Source organism: Pseudopipra pipra, chromosome 25, assembly GCF_036250125.1.
Source record: "Pseudopipra pipra isolate bDixPip1 chromosome 25, bDixPip1.hap1, whole genome shotgun sequence".
Lineage (NCBI taxonomy): Eukaryota > Metazoa > Chordata > Aves > Passeriformes > Pipridae > Pseudopipra > Pseudopipra pipra.
In genome coordinates, this window is record NC_087573.1 from 761,085 (window position 1) to 775,919 (window position 14,835).

The 14,835-nt window shown below is 60.9% G+C and overlaps 1 protein-coding gene across 3 annotated transcripts in view; it reads right to left on the reverse strand.

Annotated features, from left to right (window-relative positions):
* Positions 1–14,835, reverse strand: part of ITPR3 (inositol 1,4,5-trisphosphate receptor type 3) — a 92,580-nt gene that overhangs the window by 20,761 nt on the left and 56,984 nt on the right. For all 3 annotated transcript variants that reach the window (XM_064635551.1, XM_064635549.1, XM_064635548.1), the window contains exons 4-15: positions 10,429–10,499; positions 7,301–7,422; positions 4,809–4,895; positions 4,499–4,657; positions 4,292–4,390; positions 4,098–4,181; positions 2,840–2,986; positions 2,638–2,733; positions 1,532–1,582; positions 858–1,000; positions 591–690; positions 130–290 (exon numbers count right to left, since the gene is read on the reverse strand). In XM_064635551.1, coding sequence (XP_064491621.1) covers positions 130–290; positions 591–690; positions 858–1,000; positions 1,532–1,582; positions 2,638–2,733; positions 2,840–2,986; positions 4,098–4,181; positions 4,292–4,390; positions 4,499–4,657; positions 4,809–4,895; positions 7,301–7,422; positions 10,429–10,499 — 1,320 coding nt within the window. The remainder of the gene's footprint in view (positions 1–129; positions 291–590; positions 691–857; positions 1,001–1,531; positions 1,583–2,637; positions 2,734–2,839; positions 2,987–4,097; positions 4,182–4,291; positions 4,391–4,498; positions 4,658–4,808; positions 4,896–7,300; positions 7,423–10,428; positions 10,500–14,835) is intronic.

Genomic DNA, 14,835 nt, shown 5'->3' on the forward strand with positions numbered 1-14,835 from the left:
GATTTGGGATGTGGGCAGGAAAGCGAGACAGTGCTGGCACCAGGGCCAGGCAGGGGCCTTATCCTGCAGAGATGCTGGGGAGCCCTTGGAGGAGCCCAGCCCCAGCTCCCAGGGGAGACAGCCCTTTACCTCCGGTCGTTCTGGCTGAGGAAACCCTCGTTCATCTTCTCCACCACGTTGGCCAGCATCGAGCTGGCGTCGTTGGCGAAGTCCAGGTCCCGGATCTCGGACACAGGCACAGAGACGATGGCAAAAGCTTCCTTGTCTTCCTTGGTGGGGCACGTGCCCAGCTGGGAAGCAATGGAGAAGCAGCATCACACACACAGGGCAGTGTCAAGCGTATCCCCACAATCTGCCACCACCCAGCTGACGCCAGTGACCCGGTTTGTCCCCATCAGGAGGGCTGGGTGGGCTCTAAGTGACTGGGATGGGCTCTAGGTGACTAGGATGGGCTCCAGGTTGGTGCCTTTGGATCTTCCAGGGTGTTTCAGTCCCTGGAAAGGCCTGGGTGCTGGGAGGGCAGGAGCACACAAAGAGCTATTGGACACAGGGGATGAGTTTGGGCATAGGAGGAGAGAGTGGGGCCACACCATGAGGCGGATGGGCCTCTCCTCGTCGATGTCAATGGGCACGTTGGTGCTCTGGATCCAGGTGTTGGTGCAGAGGTGGCGCAGCCTCACGTAGGAGTTCCTGCAAACAGCACAACGTCCTGGTGAGTGACCCCCATGGGGACACAGCAGCACCCACCCCTTCCCCCAGCACAGCCCCCGTAAGGACAGACCGCCCAAACTTTCACACCACGCCTTGAAGCCTCCCCTCCTTACCCCGGGCCCTCCGTGGGGCTCGTGCTGACGTACCGTGGGACGAAGGAGTCCGTCTTCTGCAGCGTGGTGGGGTCCAGCTCGAAGAGGGAGGCGATGTCGTTGCCGTGGGGCACGGCCACCAGCCGGTACTTGATCTTCTCGCCCGTGTTCCTGCGGCTGGCACGGCTGCTGCTGCCCTGCACGGGGACGGGGGCTCTGAGCCCGCTGTGGGGCCGGGCCCAGGCTCCCCGCAGTGCCCAGAGCCCCGTGGCACAGGGCACACGCAGCAGAAGCTTCGCTCGGCCGCGGGGCTGAGCCGCGCGCGCACGAGGGGCTGCAGAGCACAAGCGCGGCAGGAGGCACCTGAGCTACGAGGCCCCCCCTTCTCCGAACCTCACCAGCAGCAAAGAAAAAAACCCCCTGAACGTCCAACTCTCTCTCTACCGGCACTTCCCCGTGGCCTGGGGAGCCAACATGCACCGGGTCCCCTGTGCCAGGTTTCGGCAGGGCCCTGTCACGGGCGGGACAGGGGACACTGCTCTAGGCGTGGGCTGTGGGGAGCTGGGTTGGCAGCGGGGCGGCCTCGGCCCCAGGCACGGGCACGTCCCCCAGTGGGCTCTGTTTTGGGGCATTTCCCTACTTTGGGGCACTGGCCCAGGGCCGGTGGGGTCGGGGCAGCGGCAGCAGCGGCAGCAGCGGTTCTGCAGCGGGGCTGCAACACAGCTCACCGTGGGCACTGCTTTGGGCTCAGCCACGTCTCCTTTATAACTTGGGTTTTCCTGGAAAGTTAAAGAGGGAGATGAAAGACAGCTGTCAGTCCTCCCACCAGGTCCCTCCAAACCCCTGAGCACGGGGTGTAATCCCTATTCCTGCCTTCCTTGAACACATCACGGAGAGGAAACCTGCCCGGGTGGGGCTGGAGGACGTGACCTGCACCCAGTGCCCAAGGCTCTGGCCCCCTGAGGGGGACAGGGGGAGCCCCAGGGAGCAGCCCCGGGCTCTGTGTGGCTGCAAGAACTCTCTGTAGGCTCCATGCTGAGCTCTCAGTGAGCAATGCTGGCCTTGCCAGCAGCATCAGCCCAGGATGGGGGGCAGTCTGAGGTCTTCTTCCCTCTGCAGATGTCAGCCAAGTGTCTTTGGGTTCAAAGCACCCATTTCAGGGCACCAATATTTGCTGTTTTCCACCCCGCAGTGGTGGAAGGGCCCTGGGGGCTGCCCTTGGGTGTCTTCTCCAGTCAGGGAGCACGTTGGCACACGGTGTCCCCAGGATGCCCCTGCTTCCCTGGCAGCAGAGCACAGCCCTTGGTCGTGGCAGCTCACCAGTGTCAAATAAACCACATTATCTAAGTGCAGCAACTCCTTCGTGCCTCTATCAGGAGGCCTTGAGCTGCCTTAAATAGGAGTGAAAAAACTTGGCAGATGGTGTTTCCAGCCCCAGATTTTGCCCTCACCCTCCCCAGGCAAGGACAGCAGGATGAGTCACCACCGGGTTGTGCCACTCAGTTCCTTGGAACAGGGTGAGCAACGAAAAGCCCCAACCACCCCCCTCCTGGCCCCCTGGGCCAGAAAAGGAGCCAGAAACTGCCATTTTGGCAAGTGAACCCCTTCACCACAGGGCGGAGGATCTCAGGGGGCAAAGCCCAGCCCCACAACCAGGTCAGTGTGATGTTCACAGCCCTGGTGCCAACGTCTGCTGTGAGCAAAGAGGAGCCACGGGGCCAGAGGCGATGCTGGGCATTGCTGCCCTGCCCAAGGTGGGCACTGCCTTTGCTAGGGGGTGGCACACCCTCTCCAGGGCAGGGCATGCTCCTGCGCCCCTCTGCTCCCCCCTTACCTCTGCTGCCAGGTAGTTGCCCGTGGCGAGGTGCTTGAAGCGGTACAAGCCGTTCCAGTGCCCGGCTCCCCCTCGGCACGGGTCGTGGTGGACCACCTGGGAGAGGCAGAGCAGAGCTCAGTACGTGGGGCTGAGGGACTGGGATGCCCACGCAGGTACCCCAAAATCCTCCAAACACACTCTCCATCCCCCCCCTGCTCACCTCCACCTCCCACAGGGCGTTGGAGCTGGTGGCCGAGGTGGCCGATTGCCGCAGGGTGGTGCGGAGGAAGACGTGCAGCTTGCCCTTGTACTCATCACAGGTGAGGAACTTCTCCTGCTCGGCGTGGAACAGCCTCACCACATCCCCCTGCACCAGGACACGGCGGTGAGACCCAGGGACAAACAATCATGGAATCATTAAGGTTGGAAAAGACGCCCAAGATCAAGTCCAACCTTCGTGTGAATACCACCAGTGCCAACTGAACCATGCTGTGAAGTGCCACATCTGCTGGCTTTTTGAACACTTCCAGGGATGGTGACTCCACCACTGCCTGTTCCAACATTTAACCACTCATTCAGTGAAGAAATTGTTCCATGGCTCTCCTACAAGGTGATTTATCTCCTCCTGTGACCCACCCCTATCCTGCAAAGAGGATGCGATTCCTCCCATCCATGCTCCAGAGCAGAGCACAGCTCCCAGCTGTGTGGCAGGACTGTGGGACCCTGAGGATGGCAGGGCACTGTCACTCCACCTGACCTACCTGAGCTGTGCCTCAGGCAGCACAAACAGTCCTTGGAGCCCAGGGAGGGCACCTTGCATGGGGACATGGGACACCCTGCACTGCCATCACTCCTGTCACCCAGGCAGGTGACTCCTCTGCTCCCACCCCCGGATACAAAGGGATGTGAACCCATCACTTTACACCCTTGGAGTGGGCAGAGGCTCTGCTCACCAGCGTGTTTAAGGCATTAACACCCCGGGAGGGAGGATGTGGGAAGCTTTGGGGTGGGCGCAGTGCCTGGGGATGAAGGTCTGTAAGATCATAACAATCCACATCCATCCAGCTGCTTCCTGGAGGACCTTGGCCCCAAACAATAGCTCAGCAGGGAAAGTTCCTTTCCCAGGCAAGAGCCAGCCCTGCTGCAGGGCTGAGCAGCTGAGAATTGAAGCCACTGCCTCCCTGCAGCACCGCGTGGGCCTCGGCTTGTCCTCGAGAGCCAATTTAACACCCCGAGGCAGAGGGTAATTTCATGCCCTCAGGTACCTGCTGCCACGAGATACTAAAATATCCCCCTCCTGCTTGCTGTTCTGTTCTCCAAGTGATAAATTCTCCCAGAAATTACAGTCCTCAAGGTAGGACCTCCTTTCTGCCCTTGTCACAGAGCCAAATGGCTGTTCACACGTCCTGTCCCCGCAGGGGACTGGGGCTGCCTCCCTGGAGCCTGCCAGGTCTGAGCAGCCAAACCTCCTTCCTTACCCCTTTCAGCACTTCCTCCATGTGGTCGCAGAACTGCATGAACAAGTTGATTTTCCAGCTGGTGTTACAATTGACAGAGTTCACCTAAGGAGCAAAAGAGCACGGTCATGATCCCTGGGGCAAGGAGAGAAAGGAAGAAGAAGGGAAAACAACAGGCAAGCCCTGAGACCAGCCCTGCCCAGGCCCCCCAGTACCTCCTTGCAGCCAGCGTTGTCAGCCAGTTCGTAGTTGCTGGCGTGCAGGGGCTGCCCGGCGTTGACGGGGTTCAGGATGACTTTGTCTCCCACGACTACCTGGGGAGCAAAATGGGAAAGGGGGAGCGAGGGTGAGACCGGGCACCGGGCGGGGAGCCGAGCCCTGGCACGGTGCTCTCTGTACAGTGTCATTTAGGGGCTCCTCACGTTATCCCCGTTGCTCCTCAGCTTCCAGAAGGGCTGGATGAAGAGCCAGGAGCCCTCGTTGCCGGTGGCATCCAGCGTGACCCTCATGGCGTTTTTCTCCAGCAGCGCCGGCAGCCGCTTGTTCACCGTCAGGTACTTGTTGCTCTTCATGTGCAGGAGCTGGAGGAGCAAACGCCGGGTGAGCTGTGGCAGTGCAGCCCCCCGAGGCCTCCCAGAGTGATCCCCCAGCCCCTGCCCAGCAGCTGCCTGGCTCAGATCCGTGCATTCCCAGCTCCCGGAGCGCGGGGCACGGGCGGTGCCCGGCCGGTACCTGAATGACGCTGCCGTACTTCACCACGTCCCCGTGCACCTTCTTGTTCTCCGTCTCGTTCTGCTTCTGCTCCATCTGGGCCGCGTGCTGATCCAAAAGGAGAAGAGCTGAGTGTAGCAGCACCCTTGTCCCTCCCCAGGAGCAAATCCCAGAGCCTCCTCAGCTCCGGGAGGATCAGCATCCCTCTGCCCTCCGGAGAATGGGCAACGTGGCCCTCCAAGAGCCCAGCCCGGGACCACGGGGTGGCCCTGAGCAGCCCTATGAAACTCACGGGAGAAGAGACCTCACATAAACTGAACTTCAAAAATTAGGACAGGGACAAAATGGCCCCGGAATTCCCCCAGGATGCCAGGTCTGGGGGGGCAGCACTGAACGAGGACTGGAGACTGGGGCAGCACACCCACCACAGGGGCCGTGGGCACTGGGGGCTCCCGGCAGTGCCAAAACCAAAGAACCAGGGGCCCTGTGCCAGAGGTGCCAGCGGTGCTGTGCCCAGAGATGGAGCAGGTCCAGACCTGCTGCAGTGGATGCAGCAGGATGAGTCCCCACGAGTGAATTGCTCAGCAGCACTTGCAGCCCCTCTCCAGAACCACAGACATTTTCCATGCGGTGGCTCTGGCAGTGGGAGCAGTGATGTGATGTTGACACAGACGGAGCGAGGCAGGAACTCGCTCCCCCAGCGGATCTGGGAATGCTGAGGGGGTGCTGACAGCGCCGGCGCCAGCCTGGGCACAGCCTGGGCAGCACCAGCACGGTGTTCCCTCGCTGCTGGGGTGGGAAACAGCAGCAAGGGATGGAGCTGGGAGAGCTTCTGCCCTTCCCCATCCTGCTTTCACCCCCTTTCACTTGAGGGCGGAGGAATTGCGAAACATCTTGAAATCACAGCTTGGCACTGGGAGGATGGGCCAGTGGGTCTGTGAGTGGCCAAGCAGGTGAGGGCTCTGAATGTGCCTGGCAGGGGTCCCCACAGAGCTCAGGGTGCCAGCCAGGGTAACCCTCCCACCCCGCACAGCCATCCAGGGGTGTGAGCCCTGCAGTGGTGGCTGCTGCCATCAGGAAAACAAACCTGCTGCCAAGAAACCCTGCACTGATGTGGCTCTAGGAGTTTAACAACAACCCCATGGAGCAACACAGCTCTGGTAAGAGATCCAGCACCACAGCATGTGCTAAATCTCCATCCAGATCTGAGCAACTCCTTCGCCCACAGCAGTGGGGTGGGAGTGGGAACTGGCTGCCCCAAGCATGTGAGTCCACAGGGCTGACATTCCCAGCCTGCCCCTGGGATGGGATGGGATGGGGTCTGTCCCTGAGCCCAAGGATGGGTGTCAGGGATGCACACAAGGGTGGGAGCAGGGAAAGCCCCCACGGTCTGTCTGCACTGCCCTGGGCTGCACCTGGGATCAATCAGCCAGGAAAACACGGAGCCTTAAACCCACGTAAAAACAACAGTGAAGAGCATGGGCTAGGAAACACGACCATGGGCACTGCCTGGCAGGGCTTCTCCACTCAAGACCTGGCTGCTCCTGCCTCAGGGAATCATCTCCATGGGCTGGAGATGTTCTCAGCCTGTTTCTCAGCCTCCCTGATAAACTGCAGGCTGGAGCCCGGCACCCACCAGGATGGGACGGGGCTGTTGTGGCTGCAGGGGCAGAGCTGGGCTCAGCTCCCTCCTGCCCTGGCTCCACTCAGGACACCAATGGAAACACCAGGAGCAGTGGGAAGCAGCAAGGAAACAGCAGAATCTCTTTAAGACAAACCCTAACCAAGGTGCAATCAATCAGGCTCAGCAATGAGCCTCTGGGTCCAGCCCTGGCCGGGGCAGCTGGGACGTTACACGTCCCAGTCCAACGGGAGCAGGAAAATGGTGTTTCCACGTGCCAGTGACCACGTAGGGCTGGACAGGGCAGGAGGCACCGACCCTGTCCCAGCACCTCCAACCCAGGGCAGGACACCCCATCCTGACCCTGCTCAGCCCCCCCTGCCCACGGCAGAGCTGGGCCGGTGGAGCTGGGCTGGGCTGGAGGCCGATGAGATGATTTAGTGAATCTCTCCTCAGCCTCAGTTTTATGAATCATCCGCGGGGCCTCGCCAGCTGTCTGAGGCCATTGTGCAATGTTTGACATGGGCCCTGGCCAAACCTCGGGGAAGTCAACAGGAGCCTTTCCCTTCCACAGCCCTTTGGAGCACGTCCTGGCCGCAGGGCTCCCTCCTGCACGCCCGGGGTGCTGAGAGGTGCTGGGGGGTGCTGAGAGGGGTCTGGGGGGTGCAGGGCTGTGCTCACAGAGCTCCTCTGCCCACTCTGCCACAGCCCTTCTGCACAAGGAGCATCAGGAGGGTGAGACAACGATGGCTGTGCACGGGGCAAGGGGGGAAAGGCAGGTGGAAAACCCCCCTCATCCCAAAACCAACATCACCAGAGGTCTGCATGTGATCACCCACCCAGCCCTCAGGGACTGCCCGCTCTGGGCAGGACGGTCCCTCACCCCTCTCACCTGGAGCTTCTGCAGCAGCACCACATCTGCAATCTTGTCCTTGTCCTGCTTGGTCTGCTTGGCCTTCCAGTACTGCTTCTGGGCGGAGTAGCGGTTCATGGGACACACTTTGAAGAGGCAATCTGGGAGCAGAGGAGGCAGCGTGAGGCTGCAGCAGCCACCAGTGTGTCCCCAGTGGGACAGGAGCGAGGGCTCCTCCAGGACACGGCTCCTGTCCCAGCAGCACCACTGGGAGATGGTCCCCCCATCCCACCACAACCCCATCCGCTGCCGGGGGCCCGAGGGAGACACGGTGGGGACACGTGTATTGGCTGGAGGGTGAGCTTTAAATCAGGATAAATGATGAGTCCAGGAATTACTCCACTTCTTGGACTCATGATTAGAAGTGCTCCCATCGGAAATGGCTGTGCTATTTGGGAAGGAAAACTTCTGGGGGAGAAGAAGCTCTGATGAAGCCCAGCTGCACCAAAGGAGGAGAGGATTCCACTGGGAGGGATCCGGGAGGGAGGGAGGTCGGGACACGAGCAGCCATCTCCACACCCCTTGTTACCACGGGACACCCAGAGCCTGCAGAGGCTGTGGATGGACCCTGTGGTGGCCATGCCATTGGGATACACACGTCCATCCCTCCAGAACAGCCTCAGAGAGCTTGGATCACCCGTGCTGGACGAGTAATCCCAAAATCTGCGTGTCAGCAGCTGCATTTCAGGTCCTAAAGGATGCACAAGATGCATCCCAGTTCCTCCAAATGCTTCCAGTGACTCCCTGCTCTGCAGATTGTCCCAGTTTGTCTGTTTTCCTCCCGGCTGGGGGGCGGGAAGCGCAGACACCCAGACCCAGGCTTTGGGAACTGAAGCAGGAGAGCAGATGTCTGGAGACAAGGAGGCACTCACATCTCCCAGGCCCCTTCCACGGCTGAAAACTGTGCAGGGTGAGGGCAGGAAGGGCTCTGCAGCCTGAATCGCCCTAATTATGCCTGAAATAGCAGCCCAGAACCTTCAGACACAAAAAGAAAATAAAAAAGTCCCTTCCCTGGCTGGCCGCGGGCCCGAGGCGCCGGCGAGAGCGTATTTATTTACCTGGGAGTGCCGGGCAAACAGTGCCGAGCGCGGTTCTCACCGGCCGGGCCGCTGGGACAGGGCCAAGTTTCACGTTTCGTTTTGCAGGTCTGTTTGCCAGCGGCACATCCCGTGCCAGGGAGCCCGTGACGCCGGAGCGCGGCAGCTGCCGCGCCTGACTGCCCGTGCCCACCGCCCCGAGCGGGGCCGCGGCCACACCGGGCACCTGGGCCACACCGGGCACCTGGGCCACACCGGGAACCTGGGCCACACCGGGCACCTGGGCCACACCAGGGCACCTGCAGCATCACCGGGGCATCTGCGGCATCACTGGGCACCTGGGCCACACCGGGCACCTGGGCCACACCGGGCACCTGGGCCACACCGGGCACCTGGGCCACACCAGGGCACCTGCAGCATCACCGGGGCACCTGGGCCACACCGGGCACCTGCGTCCCCCGGGGCGCTTCCACCACGTTACTAATTAGGCTGCAAAAGGGCCCAGTGGGTGGGAAGTTGGAACTGGGGGGAGGGAAAATAATCCAGCGAAGCCACTCGGAGCTGGGTCCAAACCCGAGCCCTGGCTCCACGCACGCCCTGCCCACGGGGCTGCCCCCGGCTCAGTGCTGAGCCTGGCTTTGTGAGGAGGGAAACTGAGGCACGGCGAGGTTTCCACACAAAAAATCTCCAGCACAGTTTGTGTCGGGAGCTGGAGATTTTGGCATCTGGGCCAAAGCATCGACAGCTTTCTGCAAGATGGATGGTGGGCGGAAAACAGGGAAGGCGGGGGAAGGTCCCACGTCAGCACTGCCCTGCAGGAGCAGCTCAGCAGGGGATGTGGGGCCGACCTGACCCGGCCCAGAACGGCCACGGGGGCAAAACCTCCTGCAAACCCTCGGGGAACACGAGGCACGGGGGGCACTGCAGGGAGTGCCACAGCCAAGGGTCTCACTGCCCCTTGTCTGGGAGCCTCCCGACGCTGGCTCAGCACAGGGTGGAAGCACTGGATTTGCTTTTCCTTTCATGCCTGAACTGGGCTGGGAAGAGCCTTGGAGGGGGGAGAAACCACAGAAAGAAAGCAAATAACTGAGAGGTGTGGAGTGTCTCCCGAGGGCAGGGCCGCAGGAACAGGCTCCTGGGTGGGTTTTGGCATTTCCAAAGAACCTTTTGGACCTGCCCTCGGGAGAGGGGTCCTGTTTTCCCAGCGGGACGCCCCAGGGAGACCTGCATCCCGCTCACCGCGGCGCAGGATAGGGCAGGGTCCGGCCACAGGATATGGGGACGGCCACAGCACATGAAAATCCTGCCCGGGCTCTGGCTGCTGCCGCAGGGAAGAGCTCAGCCCGTTGTTTCCAGGGCTCAGGCGATGGCTATCGAGCAGGCAGAGCGAGACCCTTCCGGCCATTAAAACAAGCAGCTGGATATCCTGATAGGGTTTGCAGGGAGCAGGGCTGAGCCTCAACCAAACCTGTGCCTGGAAAAGAGATTCGACACCCGCCCATGGCCAGGCAAGGGATGGAGTGGCTGCTGGGACAAGGCTGCTCCCAGCTCTTCCCATCCAGCCCCAGGGGAAAGTCTGCTGGTGCCCAGGAAACGGGACGGCTCCCTGGGCTGTGGGATGCTGGGAGCTGCTGGATGGGTTGTTAATGCACCCGGAGAAAAGGTGGAGGCACAATGCAGAGGGGGGAACTGATATTTAAAAAGCTTTTTTTAAAATAGGACCCGAAATGACAGCAGCTGGGATGAAAGGAATGGCTGCCCTAAAGCAACCCCAAATGCAACCCCACAGTCACAGGTTTGGGGAGATTTCACAGCTCTCTGTACACTCCTATGAGCTCCAGGCACTCAAACTCAACTGAGACACTCTCTGGGTCACAGCCCTTTCCCTGAGTTCAGAGCATCCCGAGCACATGGGGCAGCAGGCACAAGCCAGCACTTCCCAGCCCCTATCCCTGGTATGGACAAGCCAGCACTTCCCAGCCCCCCAGTCCCTGTCCCTGGCACGGCTGCTCAGGGCCCCCATCATCCCCAAGGCCGTTCACAGCAGCGATGGAGCTGCCCCAGGCTCACCTCGGAACTTCTTGGGGGGGTTGTCCAGGTCCCCGGCAGCCGGTTCCACCACACACCGATCGTCCACCAGCCTGCACCAGACAAAAAGCGGGAGCAGGGTCAGGAACAGAGGGATGACAGAGGGGAGAGGCTGTGCCTGAAACCACAGTCGTGCCACCATCACCTGGCCCAAGCAACAGCATCCAAACTTGTATCTCCCACTTCCCACCCATTTGCACTCCATTAATATTTCACACACGAGCACTTGGCTCCTGGAGCCACTCTCAGGTGCCTGCTCTGAACATGGGCCCCTCATTTCCCATCACAGCCCTCCCTCCATGGGTGTTTTACAGGTGCCCCTCATTTCCCACCACAGTGCTCCCTCCATGGGTGTTTTACAGGTGCCCCTCATTTCCCACCACAGCCCTCCCTCCATGGGTGTTTTACAGGTGCCCCTCATTTCCCACCACAGCCCTCCCTCCATGGGTGTTTTCCACCCCGATCCCTCGGGGCACACAGGGCTGATACAGATCACAGTAAAGAACCACAGTGGTTCATGTCAGCCACTGCAGGCCCTTTGCTCAGTGACCCGTGCCAAGGCTCTGCCAGAGGGGATCCTGCCTTGCCCAGCTCCAGCTCCCGGCTGAGCCCAGTGCCCCCCGGGCACGGTGTGCTGGCTGCTGTTATTGCAGTTAACCCAGCAAAAATGGAACGAGTTCAACTTCCATTCAGAGATCTTCTCCGGCTGGGAACTCATCCCACTGGGACACGGAGGGTGCAGGTGCTGCGGATGGAGGTGGCAGGGCCCTCCAAACCCAGTTATTAATTATTATCTGATCAGAGTTGCAGGCTCTGCCCATCAGATCAGGGCTCTGTGTCTCCTCCCTGCCCACCTCTTTGTTTTCCCAGCGTTCAGCAAAATCCCACAGCCTTGGCCTTGGGTGCTGGGCACCGATTTTGGGATGGAGGGGACGTTGCTTTTCAAAGTTACCAAGAACAGCAAAGCACGACTCACCACGAGGATCTGCCCAGCACCCAAAGCACAGAGGGCTGAGCATCGCCCGGGAGGCTCCTGGAGCTGGGACACCCGGAGCTCATCCCTGTGAGGCTCCCAGGGGAACTGGGTGCTCCAGCCAGACAGGCTGTACCCGCTCGCCCGCTTTCCGCAGCCCCGGGAAGCGAAGCAGCAGGAGGAACTGGCATGTGCCCGGCTCCCACCAGAGCCCACAGAGGCAGAGGGCTCAATTCACCTCTGCACTTTAAAATCCAAAAGTCCTCCCCTGTCACAGCCTCCCAGGAGGCTCATTTTCAGTGCTGGCTGTGCCACAGCGCTCGCCCACCTTCCCCGTGCCCGGCATCACCATCCACCAGGCAGGATTAGAGACAGTGACCTGCCAGGCTGCAAGTCTTAATTAGTTAATGATCTCAAGGCAGTTTCAGCATCTTTAATCCTAGGATTACATTCTCTGCAGGAATGCAAAGTGTTCTTTTTATTAAACTGATACTCTGGACTAACATTCCTCAGTTAAAAATTGCTGAAAATAAAGGATTCTGACAGGGTGGACATGAGTCACCTGGGAGGCGGCTGGAGCCGGGACACGCTCCTGCTAATAAAATAACCAGCATTCCCGCAGCAGGATGGGCCATGGAAGCTCCCTCTGCCCTCAGAGCATCGGGGATGTGTGGGAGCCCGGCACGTGAGGGCACTCACTGCCCAGGTGTGAAGGAGAAAAGGGGCTGTCCGAGACCAGGAGGAGGTTCCCGTGTGAGGCAGGAGGTTGGATGCAGCCTGGGAACATCATACTTTGCCTTTCCAAAGTACCCCAGGGAGCAGGAGGGGCAGGACCCTGCACTGGTGAGCCCCTCAAGGCACAGGTGAGCACCTGGCCAGCTTTAAGCCCTGGAGCCCTCACCGGTTCCAGAGGGGCTTTCTGGTGCTTCCAAACTCTGAGCACAAAGTGACTCCCTGGCCCGGGGCCATCGTGCTTGGCCTCGTGTGAGGCAGAGCCTTCCCCGAGGTCAGGGGAGCAGCAGCTCATCCAGTGCTGCCAAAATCCACCACTGTCAGACCCCCTGAGCTCCCCGGGGACAGGGGCCAGCTGGGGCTGACGTGGAGCTGCTGCTCCTGCAGGAACCTGGGCTGGGGGAGAGCCTTCCCAGGGCACAGCACACACGGTGCCAAGGGGAGCTCCAGCACTCCATGGTCCAGGGGTGCTCAGGGAAGGAGGGCTCTGGGAAAAGGGAAGACACGAATCAGGCAGGAGCACACCCCTACAAAGCCCACCGACCCCTGGAGGTGAGGAAGAGGAGGAGGAGAGCTCCTTGTTGGGCATAGGGCCAGGTCAGCCCTGCCAGCACCCTCAGGGTGCAGGGTGGGCACTAATCCCCCAGGGAGGAATAAGAATAAAGTGAATGAGCACAGGGCAGCCACAAAAATGCAGATTTTTCCCGCTGTCCCTGTGCCGGGAGGACTCAGACTCCTCCTCCTCCTCCTCCTCCCTGCAGAGACAGGTTCGTCCTGACCCGGCAGAGCTGGAGTTACCCTTTAACCAGCTGCATCTCCCTGAGCTGCTCCACCCGAAATCCACCTGCAACCACAGGTACAGCTCCCAAAGGTGTTGTTTCACCAGAAACAGCCACTCACCACCCAGGGGGGTTTGCCACCGACCCTTCCTCATGGGAGCCCTCGCTGCCAGTCTCGAGCCCCCGCTGGGTCCTGGGAGCCCCCAGGGATGGGGCAGTAAACAAAATCCTCCGAGGCAACTTCCCATGTTCCCAGAACCACTTCTGGCCTCTCCAAGACACCCATGCTGTCCCCTCAGCTCTCCCAGGGGACCGTGTCACTCCCAGGGCACTGTGACCAGCAGCGTGGCCGCCCTTAGCCCAGTTCTCCCTGCCCACAGGACTCCTTAGATGATCTCCTCCTCTGGGCTGATCACACTGCAGCTGGTTTGGGTATCTTGGCTCAGTGTTCCCACCTAGCCCAGCACTGGAGGTCCCCACCCCTCCCGGGATGTTTTTCCTGCTCAGGAGCAAACGCCCACTGCAGAGAGGGGGCCCGGGGGGAGGGTTTGTGCCAGGGGCCCCCCGACGGTGCTATTGGGGGGCTGGGAGCAGGGGGGGCTCAGTCAGGGGCTGCACCTCCACCCCAGAATTGGTGTCCATCCCTTAATGTGATGCCCGTGAGCAGCACCTGGAGACACAATCACCCCATATAAACAGATTGCACTCAGCCCCCCAGTGACCCCACAGCCAAAGCCAGTCCCTGCACAAGGAAGGATGTCAGGCCAGCGTGGGCTGGCAGAGCTGTTTGCCTTGCAAATGAGCTAAATGAGGTCCCTGTGGCAGGAGGGCCAGGAGAAGCACTCTCAGTGAGTCACCCCGTCCCTTATCACAGGAGTGATTTAAGGTGTGGTTGGGTCTCCCCCTGGCACAAGGGAAAACTTGGGGGGTGGAAACAACCCAGAGAAAGCAGAACCCTGGGAAAGTGGGGCTGCCCAGCAGAAGCCATGCTGGGGCCTGGGAAAAAGAAGCTCCCCAAACAAATCCTGCTTTTCAGGTACTTCTAAGGAAGTCTGGAAAAACACTTGGCTAAAAGGGGATGCAAGGGCCAGAGCTGCAAAGGGATCAGAGCCACAGAGTCCACACGGCTCTAACTGAGCTCCTGGTGAGCCACTGGGACACACTGTGGGAGCCAATAACCAGGGCTGGCTCCCAGCAGAGCCTCCTCCCAAGCCCCTTTCCCAGAGGCTGGAGGGGTGCTCAGCACGGAGCTGCCGAGGCTGCAGCCCTGCCTTGGGGTGGCTCTGCAGGGCAGCTCCGAGGAGACCTCTCCCCAAAGGGCTGTGGGGATGTGCCCCCCTGGCACAGACAGGCTGCACCCCCGGGACCTGCTGCCCGACACCACAGAGCTGCCTGCACGGAGCTCCTGGGCAGGGGTGCCCCCACTGCACCCCATTTCTGGGCAGCCTGGTGGAGGGAGCCCCACTGGGCACAAGCCCCGAGGCCGCACGTGCCCGGCGGTGGGTGCGAGAACACGTGTAGGCGAAGGTATGTGCGTATGGAGAGGCATGTGGGAGCAAGTGCATTCATCACAGATTATAGAGCCGGGCAGCTCCTGCCCCAGGAATCCCATCCAAGTCAGCATTCCTGCCTGAGCTCAGCCTCTCCTACACGCGGCGTGGGGCAGCAGCGCTGGCACAGCCCCCGGCCCCCGCCCGGGGCTGGGGACACGGTTTGGGTCCCTGCCTGGTTTGGGTCCCTGCCTGGGGGTGAGGAAAAACCCACCTGTGCCCCAGGGCAGCCCTGCCAGAGCCCTCCCCACCGAGGGCCACGGCCTGTCCCCACACCATGGCCAAACACCCCCAGGGGGAGCAGGCCTGTGCACGGAGGGGATGAAGGTCCTGGCCTGGCTTTGCTCCAGCAGCA